The 13,457-nt window shown below is 34.5% G+C and overlaps 1 protein-coding gene across 1 annotated transcript; it reads right to left on the bottom strand.

Moving 5' to 3' along the window:
• Positions 1-1,382: 1,382 nt before the first annotated feature.
• LOC102807573 (L-fucose dehydrogenase-like) lies at positions 1,383-9,428 on the bottom strand. Its single transcript, XM_078011330.2, has 9 exons — positions 9,258-9,428; positions 7,712-7,750; positions 6,367-6,467; positions 6,031-6,097; positions 4,933-5,024; positions 4,133-4,237; positions 3,189-3,256; positions 2,846-2,942; positions 1,383-2,659 (listed from the first exon to the last, which is right to left on the bottom strand). The coding sequence occupies exons 1-9, from the start codon at positions 9,355-9,357 to the stop codon at positions 2,495-2,497; spliced, it is 834 nt and encodes a 277-aa protein (XP_077867456.2). The 5' UTR covers positions 9,358-9,428; the 3' UTR covers positions 1,383-2,494.
• Positions 9,429-13,457: the final 4,029 nt, after the last annotated feature.

Raw genomic sequence — 13,457 nt, 5'->3', positions numbered from 1 at the left:
GGCTTAAGGTCTATTATGACCCTGACAATTTCCAGTCTATGTTTGTTGACAATTGTGTCAAGAGCTGTTTGCTTGTCTGTCAATAGTATATTGATTAGTTTATTAAGTGACGGAAGATGGAGTCAGCTTTGTACTGAAATCAAATGCTCTACTGATTAGTGACATTTTGTGTGCACAGTGGAATAATTGTTTTCTGTATATACTGGTATCTCTATTTATTTTTCTGGTTATGTTTTTTTGAACGCATTTTTATGAATAAAATCCCCAATAACAAACATTGTTTGCTCAGGAGATCTTAAAGCGAGAAGGTCGTCACCTGCATACACGCGGGAATTGGGTTCCAAGTGATGATAACAACACACGCTAAAAATGCAAAGGCTCATGGGTAGACACTTGTTTGTAAACAATGACACGCTATGACCATCTGACGCATGCGCATGTGACGACTCCCCCGCTTTAAATAGGAATAGTGTTTCTTGTAATTTCTTAACCCCTCCCAAAAAAAATCACATTCGTTTACAGGGAGGATTTTTGGTTCTCGCATTGATTTATATTTCTAATTTATAACTTGCACCCTCTAGCAAAGAAGAGCTCCGGTGACGTAATGAACATATAGTTTTACTGCAGTCGCTCATCAATATGAAACGTCTTTAATAGTGTATTATGAGGGATGACCACATAACCAAAGATTTTTCTATCACCCCTCAAGACATGTTTATGACACAGAAGCATGCCATTAATCAAGGGCACCCCTATAACCATGTTCAAATATTTAAACATTTAAAGCAGGGTGCATCATCACATGCGCATGCGTCAGATGGCCATAGTGTGTCATTGTTTAACCATGAGCCTTTGCATTTTAACGTGTGTTGCTATCGTCGCCTGGGAATTCCTGTGCGTGCACAGATGACGACCCTCCCGTTTTAATTGCCATAAATGCCATGCTTACTTTTGTGTTGAGCAGAATAGTCCTATGCAAATGGCGATACTTTATAAGAAGAAATATTGGATAATGTAATGGGGGGGGGGATAAATAGGGGGGGGGTCATTTTCTGTAGGTAGGGAATCCTGGTTATGTGTGCGATATTTTTATTCAAAGCAGAAGAATATTCTCAAATGAGAATGATCCATTATTTAACAGGGTAGTAATGTTATTTACAGATAAATATCTGATGAGCAAACTACTCTTTGAACTACAACATCCATTTGAAGTTACTATCAAAGTAAGTTAACTCATGATTTTGACCTGACAACACACACAAAATTTTAGCACTTCATGTTGTGCAGAGTTACACAAAAAACAGAGTTAATGTCCACATTATCAAGGAAAACATTATATACAGCATAGAATTGTGCACATTATCACTCTGAATATGATAAAATAATTTAAAACGCATTTTATTTTATTAGGAATCTATACACAGTCAAAGAATAATATTATATTCTGGGTAGCAGTTAACAGTTTTGAATAATTCTCTATTTCTTAAATATTGTCTGTCTGATTCACTTGACTATCATTCAAACTTCCAGTTTTGACATTTTGAGTGTTCTATAATACAAAATGCACCTTATTTTGCAGGGGAAAAAACTCAAAAAAAAAATAAGTATAGTTATGTCTGCAATTGTGTGTATTGTATCACATATTCATATTCAACATTATAATAATTAGAAATCGTTATCAGTAACAAATTTTTCATTTTTTTTTTATAAACAATTACACATCAATAAAGCAAATACTTGCTTTTAATACATGTACAGCATTCATGCAAATATAATGCAATAAATGTTCTACTAATTTTTTCATGACTTCATTCAAAAATAATGGACGGAAATACTGTAAAATTATTTATTTTAGCTGGTATTAATTTTCGCTGAAAAGACTTTTCAGGTGTTTTGTATAGAATTCACTGAATCATTCCTTCAGCAAAAATAGTGAAAATTAATTCTAAGTGAAAATAAATGAATGAAAGACAGTCATAATGAATAAAAAAAACCACTAGATTGATTAAAATTAAGTATTTTCTTAATGGTAGATTCGAAGTCCAATAGCGACCTCAACATTTTATTTTGGAGTCAACTTTGTAATGCCACAACAGTCCTGTGACTGGGTATTGACATTCATGTATTCAAATTACATGTTCAAATAAATAACCAACAGCATTGTTTTGCCTTCTGGTAGTGTGAATGGTAGACTGGTAATAGCTGAATATTAGTTAGCAGACTTTTAAAATTGCACAACACAAAAAATAGTAAAATATCCTGAGATTTATTATGTTTAGCCTACTGAAAAAATCATTACTAATATATAGAAATATATTTTAAAATTTAATACAAGATACATTTATGCAAGTTATCTGTTAATAAAATTGGCTCAATTAAACTATATCAAAGATTGTGGCGTTACTGTATGCACAAAAATAGAATACAAAAAGTCAACAATTTTTCAAGATAAAACTTGCAGAACATCCACCATGATTGATGTACATTGTTGATTTTATTCGTAAATGTTGGTTCTTTGTTTGAGCTGACTTTTACAAGCATAGTTAAGTTCGGCACCTCCGGACAGAAGAAGGTCATTTCCCGTACAAAATGTTGCTTCTGCAGCAAGAAATAAACACATCTGGCCAGCCTCTTCTATTGTCCCCATACGGCCAAGCAACTGTAAATATTAATGTACAAAAAACTTATCATCACGTTATATGAAAGTATATGTACAATACTAGTGCTCAAATTTACCAATGAGCAGCCTGGTATCACCGTATTGTAAAATGCAATGTTGTGTCATACACAATTATATCATGGATTGCATATGACCTTTGATCTATGACCTATGACATTCACTGACCTGCGACTCTTCCCCACCTTTAATCATGGCTTCTCTATTGCCAGATGCGATGGAAAGTTCATCCCATAATGGTGTCCATACATTGCCTGGAGACACACTGCAAATACAGAAACAGGTCAACGCTTCTACACATGGCTAAAAATATATGTTGTCAACAGTGTGTCAACTAACAGGACTGATTTTTGGAGATCAATCTTGAGCTGTTTGACTGCTGGGGAGAGAGGTCTTCAAGAAAAAAACTAAAAATGACTGTATATGTGACTTGAGTCACAAATAAAAATGTTGTGGCATCTGATTTTCTTTGTTTTTGCAGGATGTTTTTTTTAAAAACAACAATTGATACCTGTTTACCCGAACACCATGTTGCGCTTCATCTACAGCTAAAGCTCTTGTAAAAGCATCTATTGCACCCTGGAAAAAAACAAAGTAAAAACATGTTAGTGTTCTGAGGGCAGTATTGCCCAACAAATATTATCAACACATATATTATGGCATAAATGCCATTATTATACATCTGTCACCGTAACGCCATATGTTACAGCGTGACGTAATTTTGCGGTATTTTAAGGGGTATTTTCATCCTACCATATTAGGAAATGCTAATTCCAAATATGGAATGATTACGCACGTAAGCGTTTTCTAATAATAAAAACAAACATGGCTGCCACAAGGGTTTGACCAGACTCCATACAAAGAAGTTCACTGATTTCGGCATTCCCATGATGTATCCTTGGTGGGAAAAGATGTATAATAATAAGGTTATTATGAAGATACCTCAAAGTATCCAATCTTAGCAACAAGACTTGACATATTCATTGACTCACCTTTGTAGTGACATATGGCATGGCATGTAGCTGTCCAATGGTAGGAACAAGACTTCTTGACATTCATTGACTCACCTTTGTAGTGACATATGGCATGGCATGTAGCTGTCCAATGGTAGAAACAAGACTTCTTGACATATCCATTGACTCACCTTTGTAGTGACATATTGCATGGCATGGCATGTAGCTGTCCAATGGTAGGAACAAGACTTCTTGACATATCCATTGACTCACCTTTGTAGTGACATATGGCATGGCATGTAGCTGTCCAATGGTAGGAACAAGACTTCTTGACATATCCATTGACTCACCTTTGTAGTGACATATGGCATGGCATGTAGCTGTCCAATGGTAGGAACAAGACTTCTTGACATTCATTGACTCACCTTTGTAGTGACATATGGCACGGCATGTAGTTGTCCAATGGTAGGAACAAGACTTCTTGACATATCCATTGACTCACCTTTGTAGTGACATATGTCACAGCATGTAGCTGTCCAATCTTAGCAACAAGACTTGACATATTTATAATATTACCCTTTGTTTTTCTGAGATGAGGAAGAGCATACTATAAAAGAAGATAGAATGATTAGTAACTCTCAAATATTAATATTAACAGCCCATTGTAAAATGTAAATATAACCACAAATGAGTTTCTCTGCACAGATGAATTGTACTGGTTATTGTTATTTATAAAAACCCTAATTTATTTAGTTTCTAACATTCAACATTGTGTAACTTATCAACCATATTTACATGCATGCTTACTTTTTCATCCCCTTATTTTTTCTGACCAACTTTTTGACTTCACAAACTAACTCAGTGTTTTCTCCAACTCTCTCAGTGACATTGATCAACTTACTCAGTGATTTCATCAACATACTTGGTGACTTCATTGACTTCAATGACTAAATTTAACCAACTTAACTACTCAGTGACCTAACCATGCAACTTAGTCAATGATTTCACCAAGTTACTCTGTGACTCTACCAACTTAATTACTCAGTGACCTCACCAACTTAATCAGTGACCACACCAACTTACTCAGTAACCTAACCATGCAACTTAGTGGGTGATTTCACCAACTTACTCTACCAAGGTGAGCAGAAAAAAATAATTTTCTCCATATGTGAAAATTTAAATTGTTATTTTTGGAGAAAATTGCTCAGTGTCAAATTTGTTCACCCCCCCCCTCCCTCCCACAATACATCTGTCAATACACTGTAGAATAGAGACGCCATAGAATAAATGTATTCTATTTACCTTTGCAAATAAGAAATAATTTATAAGGTTTAAATTAATTAATTTTTTAAAACTCTCAGCAGATACATCATCTATTCTTTCTTCAGGTGGATCTAAAATATAAACAAAACCCGTAATAAGAATAGGGACTATGATTTTCAAACTACGGTAATATTTCTGAATGAAAATTCAGATATTTTAAATATTTTGAACACATGGTATGTATTTTCTGATTATTGGTAGTCTAATCATGATTTACTGATAGACAGAAAAATAGCTTTTGCATATACCGTAATATGAATATATTTTCGATCTTTAAAGACAATGCCTACAATACAAAATCAATATTCAGTAATGTTTGGTGGAAAACTGAAGCTGATATTGTGATATATCATGTATCAACTGTTCTTTGCATACAAGAACTGAGACGACAAACTTCCTCTATTTGAGTTTTTCACTCACGTAATTCTTTTTTATTGAGATTCTGAATTTTTGGAGTTACAGACATAGAGTTATGAAAATACTGAGTTATTAATACGTCCATGCCCACTGTAACAACTGTAACTCATTTTTAAATTAACAGCAACATGCATTTTTTGTTTTTGTTGAACATCCACATTTAGTAACCCAAACTTTATTTAACTGTTAACCATACTTTGAGTTACAGGCAACATATATTTATTAACTCAAATTTTAATTAACTGTAAACCAAACTGTATTTTATTTCACAGCATTGTTGAGCTGTTCATCCTTGGTTATTCACGAAGTTACTCGCGTTGATGGGGGAAATAAAAGGAGGATACTATAGTACAAACAGCCATCTTGTCAGTCAACGGAATACAATACCTTTTCAAAATAATCGTAATCCCCAGTTTAACACATTCCCATTTTGCCTATTCTCCTAAATTATCAATGAGTGGCGAATATAAATACTTTTTCAGCAATTTTAATGTTCTTATTATTTCAGATGCATTGGTTTGGATGATGAACGTATATTTATGACATGAACTAAAGTAACCTGAGATGACAACCTTACAATTTTATTGTAAGATACAACACAATATCACCATTAATTCTCATTTTGTGTGAGAGATATTCTGATTGTTTTAGTCTACTTACGCCATCCTGCATTGTTCACTAGACAGTCCAGTTGTCCATATCGCTCTACTGTCTTGTTAATAACATTCTTCAAAATAAAACAAACAAACAAATAACTATTATTAATGCTATGCCATTTTTCGTTTTTAAAAGTGAAAGTGTTGTAAATAACCACTAAGACAAAGACGAAGACAGCAGCAAACACCAACACTTCCACCAATATCATCCAATTACATTGGATACAAACACATACTAATTATTACTTTTAGCAGCACTGAATTTCACTTATAAAAAGGAAATAGAAAGTATATAAATATAAATCAGTGAATAAAATAAAGAAAATCTGTAATTTGTTACCTTTATTTCATCTTCTTCATTTACATCGCAAGGTACAAAATAACACTCTCCTTCATGACTTTCAGAATTTACCTCAGTCTCTAATTGTTTACCAGATTCAACTTAAACAAGAGATTTTTTAATATTAATCATCATTAATTTTCATTAACAGAAATAATGATTGTGCTATTGTGCTATTAAATATATAATACTCACTCGGGGTAAATCCAATGCCAATCAAGTATCAATTCAATGCCAAACAGGAACCAATCTAATACCAATCAGCAGTCTATCCAATGCCAATCTAGGGCTAATCCAATGCCAATCGATATTATATCCAATTCAAATCAGAGAGGTCAATCCATTACTAATCAAAGGGCCAATTAAATGCCAATCAAGGGTCAATCCAATGCCATGAAGAACCAATCCAATGCCAATCGGGGATAAATCCAATGGCATTCAGGGGTCAATCCAATGCCAAACAGGGAGCAAACCAATACCAACCAGGGAGCAATATAATGCCAATCAGGGGGTCAATCCTTTGCCAATCAGGGGTCGATCTAATGCAAATCAGAGGTCAATCTAATGCCATGAAGGACCAATCCAATGCCAATCAGAGGTCAATCCAATGCAAATCAGGGGTCAATCCAATGCAAATCAGGGGTCAATCCAATGCAAATCAGAGGTCAATCCAATGCAAATCAGGGGTCAATCCAATGCAAATCAGGGGTCAATCCAATGCAAATCAGAAGTCAATCCAATGCAAATCAGAGGTCAATCCAATGCAAATCAGGGGTCAATCCAATGCAAATCAGGGGTCAATCCAATGCAAATCAGATGTCAATCCAATGCAAATCAGAGGTCAATCCAATGCAAATCAGGGGTCAATCCAATGCAAATCAGAGGTCAATCCAATGCAAATCAGGGGTCAATCCAATGCAAATCAGAGGTCAATCCAATGCAAATCAGGGGTCAGTCCAGTGCCAATCAGGGGTCAGTCCAGTGCCAATCAATAGCCTATTCAATGCCAATCAAGAACAAATCCAATGCCAATCAGTTGTCTATTCAATGTCAATCAAGGGTCAATCCAATGCCAATCAGTGACAAATATAATGCCAATCAGGGGGTCAATCCTATGCCAATCAGGATCAATCCAATGCCATGAAGGACAGATCCAATGAAAACCAGGGTGAAATCAAATGCCAATCAGGGGCAAATCCAATGACAATCAGGGGTCAATACAATGCCAATCAAGGGCCAATGTGGTTAAAACATCAAGCATCATGACCTGTTCATTATATGCTTTCTAATTTTGCCAGAATGGACATACATGTTAGAAAATGAAAGGAAGACAGTATAAACTTACCACCTCTGGCACAAAACACTACCTTGGCACCATTTTGAACTGAAAATATAAAAAAAGTGCATCAATCAGCTTACATATAATTGTTATATATTCCACAAAAGGATGTGCAATGTTTCATTGGAAACAATGTTCGGTTGATCCTAATCACTATTTGAATGAAATCAAACGTTGTGTACTGAAATGCATGTGCTCTATATAACAGTGACACAAGTGTCTTTGGTTTGACTTGGTTCATTGGGCAGTTTATTTGATGCATGCTGGGAAATCTTTCAAATTGCATAATTTCCAGATGAGAGACAACATTTTCAAAACAACCAATTGGTCAAGGTTAGTATGTGACCATGCCATGCAAAACCATTGCGTTAGTATGCATTTACTGCAGGTCTAGGTGACCTTGAAATTCTAGATGAATTTTAGATTTGATGCGTCCTTTCCATTTGATGCTAGATTTTACATAATTAGCATTATGTGTTTAACCTTTTTTTAGGTAAGTAATATGGTTTTTAATATTCATTTCTTTTTCTGGGTTTAATGAGTTAAATGCAACCACATGATATGGGGGTACCAGTTAAAATATACTTGAGTTTTCATAAATAAATTAACAAAAATAGTAAAATATTTTAGCTTTAAATTATACACTAGATTTGCTTACAATTTGCTTAAAATATATATAAAAGTATTGTGTATTGTGTGATCATTCATTATTTCGCATTATGGCTATTTTGAGGGTTTCTTATTAATTTCTCAATTTTTTATTTTCAAACATGACAAATTAATGAACACAATCCAATATTCCTTCAACTTTAATTATGTTGCCTTTGAACTAATATAAATATATTGGTGTCAATAAAAATTGGAAGTCACTAAACTATTTTTTGAGAAATGTTGTACAAAATGCATCTCCTCGTATCTCAAATGTTTGTTTGAAAATGTGTATACCATAATACTCTATTAGAAGCGCTTATTAACCTAAAATTACTATTATTGTAAAGCCAATTGGGGGCATTCCCGAATTATTTATTTATTTAATTCTTTGTTGAAGAAATAGTTTAAAAATTAAATAATGGTTAAAATATAATCAATTTTGTTTTTATAATATTTAATAATTTTGTTCATATAATATTTAATATCAATTTATACTAATTTAAACATTAAGTATTGCCAAACTGGTTTTACTGTTTTCTCAAAAATTCTGAATAGTCACTTAAAGCGACACTCGCTCGCAAAACAACATCAACAACAGGAGATCTTTTCATTGTAAACAAAGTACTTCAACATGATGGACCTTTCATTACAGAAATTATGTGATTATTGATATATTATATTGTACGTCGTATCATGCTAGGGAAGGAAGTCAAGGAAAATACCTATCATGCGATCAAACGTCTTAAAAAATTGTAAACACAAAAGCCGCCATACAATCAAATTACTTGTATTGAAGAAGAGTAGAAAGGGGGCGTATCAACCCCAGCTGTTATAAGTTGGTATAGTTCAAACAAAAGGTACACATGCCAGCTTTTTTTAGTATAATTATATGACAACCTACCGAACACTCTGACTACGCCTTCACCTATGCCTTTTGAGCCACCAGTGACAATGGTCACTTTCCCATCATATCGAAGATTGCGACTAAGTGACCCAGCCATCACCCTGTATTACAACTTGTTTTCCTCTGCTGTCATCCGCTTATCATGTGACTGCATGACTCAGGTTTGACGCCGGCGGCGCTCGACAAGAGCCTCTCAGAGTTTGTAGATAACACGCAAGGTTCCCACACGTTTCCACGTAACAGGTGCTTTGATTGGTCAGTTGCATCTTGCAACAGACATGACGTAATCACTTCATTATAAATAAATTACACATTCATGGCAAAAAATGCGCCCAAGTGTTTAAATAAAAACAATCAAGGTAAATATTGAAAAATAATCGGATAAAATACTAATTGTACTAATCGGATATGTTAAACATAGTAATCTGTTCTGTACACAGATCTAAAAATGGGAAAGATCTGGGTGTAAAAAAACACATGAAACGATTAAAGCACGATGTCGCATATATAATAAATAATGATACAATAATACTTCTATAGATAGAGGTACTGTGCTTCTAATAAAGGGACAACTACGCCACGTATAGTAACTATAATTTTAATTAATTGTTAACCGAACTTTGGGTTACGGAAAACATAAAACGTTAAACGAAACAAAAAATATATGCTGTCCATAACTCAAAGTTTTGTTAACTGTTTATTGAACATCGTGTTACAATTTTGAAGTGGTTTCTCAAAAGGGGGCGTGGTTTTTAAAATATGGGCGTGGTCATTTTTGTAACTCGACGTTATCGTAACTCGATTTCTGTTTATCTACTCGTCAGTTCAAACTCAGACTAGTAATAATTACTAGTCTGAGGTTCAAAGCAGATTTAAAAACCAACACGCAAGACGCATTTACTACAAAATGTTCACACAGAGATCCAAAAACATGTTAAATTCTACTCTGAGTCAGTGTAATCAGTTTTTACATAGACTTCTATAGATTTATTGGTTTTCAAGTATATATATTCTATAATACGGTAATTCAGTGTTAGAGTAGTGATATATCATAGTGACAGTCAAATTATTTATAGGATATTGTTACAACATATGTTTTTCACTTGGTTCCCTGGGAAATATATTCGAGCTGTTGTGAATGATTTGTTGTATTAATGAAAGTTAGCGCACTAATTTCTGAGGCATTCATTAAAATTCGGGTCTGAGCAGTTGTTGTACTGCACGGAATGTGCTGTGGGCCTGACGATACTACTCTAAAAGTCACGTGTAGAAACAACAAATGATATCTTCTACTAGTACTAGGATCACTGCATTGACTGCTTAAATGTCAGTAAATATTTCCTCTGTTGTGTATTTTACGCTACCGTATTGTGCCAATGCGCGTAAAAGTCACATGACATGTAGTATGGTCAGGTATTACCGAAGAATAACAGTAAAATAGGTTTGCTATGTTATTCGGATGTCCTGCCAGTGGAATTACTAGTATATCCGGGAACAAAACGGGTCTTCAAATGTAATATTTGTCGGCAATGCTGTCCTTTGTGGAAGCACCGTTGAGGGACGGTGGTGGAAGCCAAATGTTTAAGAAGGAAGCTAGTTAGTTCACTGAGTATAAAACTGGAGGTAGACAGTTAGTTTACTGAATATAATACTGAGTACAATTGAAAACATTCTCGCAAATACGTAGGTATAAACATATACCCTCACTAAGGTATAATCACTGTTTCAATATTTATAGTAGAAAAAAAACGTTGAAAGATATTGTAATAAAATGGCAAAGATAATTGAACTCATGAAAAACGTCGCGGGAAAAATGGCAAAGATGTGTATCAATTGTTAAAATTAAACACCGAGACGTCGTTCACCCCGGGCCGTTTTCTCCGTTGTCTCGATGGTGCCAAAGTAACACGGTTCGGGAAAATGGTATGACATAACGCACTGCTATAGAGGGACTGTATGTATGTCTAGATCGTATATGACAGGCCCGTAGTTTGGGGGGGGGGTTCGGGGGGTTCGGTCGAACCCCCTAAATTTTGGAAGTGAATAGATTTATGATCGTAGATTAGAACATAATAAAACAAACAGTATTAATTAAAATAATTATCATTGTTTAAATCACTTGACTCCGTGAGGTAACTATCAGAGTAATGTAATGAGTAATGCATAGTAATGAGCATTTAGAGGGCAACGAGCTTTAAATGTCAATCGTGAAGTTATGCCGTCTCAGCTCAACAGCAGCCAACCAAAACAGGTTGTTATAAATAGGCAAGCTTTTATTCGTTTTTTTTCGCGATGGTGTAATGAAGATCGCGTTCAAGCACCTGGTGTTAAATATTAAAACAACATTAAAACAATAATGTAATGGTAGTCACTCTCTGAACGATGTGCTGGTCCTGAATAGGGCACTTTGTCTTGTGCTAATGTTCGCTCAGTTAGTAAAGTGTGTGGGATCGAACGGGATTGACACGACAACACCACACTCTACTTTCCTAGTTTGGTTCATTAGTTTTGTATTCTTCAAGTTAATGATGGCATATATACTGTTTTGTTCCAAGTGTATCAGCCAAATGTAGTTAACTTATTGTGTTAGTACGTGTAGCCTATGTTATTGGACAATATTGTACAGCTACGGGTTGAACATATCATTAAAAAAATGCCTAAGATTTATCATCACGAGTTGTATAGGTTGAAGAGTTTCTTGCAGCCAACAATTCACCCCACAGTGTTGCTTCAGCACTGGAACTATGCGATAAATCATAAATTGCAAACATTTTTTTTTTATGTCTCAGAAAATTTACTATATTTTTAGTGGGTTCATAAAAGGAGTTGTAGTCATTGAAGTCTATTGAGACCGCTGCTAAACTGCCACTGTATGCATATTATTTTACCGCCCTCTAAAAACAGATTTACAGTGAACCAAATATATTTAATACATACTGTAAGAAACTTGGTAGTATGTCATTGGTTAGTGCATTTAATTTGTTTGATGAAATCATTGTGCCAACTATTTCTTATGGTAGCGATATAGGGGTACGTAAATTCGGAAATCGAGAGGGTACAGATAACATTTTGCAGATATCTACCCGGTACTTAGCATTAATAGTTGTACAAACAATGCAGCGATGTTATACGATTGTGGAAGTCTGCCATTGTGCTGTGGTTATTTCAAGCGTTGTATCTCATATTGGTTAAAATTGTTGAAACCCCAAAACATGTTATATCATGCTTAAACGATTTGACAAGACCGGCAGACTTACTTGGGAAACCCACATAAAAATCTCCTGTTCAAATATGGTATCGGCAAATTTCTTAGAGATATTTACTCAAAGAATAAAGAAATAGTGGCATGCCTCAATTTCACAATCATCCAGGCTGTGTACTTTTGGATAAATCAAAGTAGTAGTATAACCTGGGAGATTCATTGGCAAGCAATTATAGACTAAAATATATACTGACGAGTTTTCGTTGCTTTGGCCATAAACATAATGTTGAATTAGGTAGACACACAAAAATACAGTTCGATCAATAATTTTTTTAGTTTTTGCAGTGAAACGTTTGAATTTAGCATGGTAGAAAATGAAATTCACTTTGTTTTTATATGTCCATTTTATAATGATCTAAGGGCTGATCTTTTGTCAATAACCCTATGCAATTATGCAAATACTGACAATCTGGGCTTACTTCGTCGCTACACAAACTGCCACACCATATAACAAATAGCTCTATATCTTTTAAAAGTTTTCAAGCGACGAGATGAATATGAATTCAGCTTAACTTAGTACCATATGTTTACATGGATGTTGTATTGTGTTTAAAACGTGCTACGCACTTTTCTACCCATTATATTTTGTACGATAGGCTGAGGCCCTGTACAGAAATAAAATTACATAATACAAAATTGACCAATACTAAAATGAATAATTGTAGACAGATTTCGACATGAAATCGTGTCACTTTTATGTGCGCTAACATCTGCGAAGAGCGAAAAAACTCGTAAGTAGCCTTCTACCTTAAAATACTTAAACAATAATGCTAATATACGTACAGTCTTGTCTTTTTTGTGTACAACATTTTGCCGTAGTGAATCAATGGTGTGGATGTGTTTGTCTGTAGGTGAGGAATGGCTCAGGACCCCTTCTCTAAAATGGTAAAATAGTTCAAAGATGTTATGTGAAATATCTTACCAATAAAATTTAA

This window comes from Saccoglossus kowalevskii, chromosome 7 (assembly GCF_978046115.1).
Source record: "Saccoglossus kowalevskii chromosome 7, keSacKowa6.1, whole genome shotgun sequence".
NCBI lineage: Eukaryota > Metazoa > Hemichordata > Enteropneusta > Harrimaniidae > Saccoglossus > Saccoglossus kowalevskii.
The sequence above is the reverse complement of the archived record's forward strand: the minus strand, read 5'-3'. Positions and strand labels throughout refer to the sequence as shown.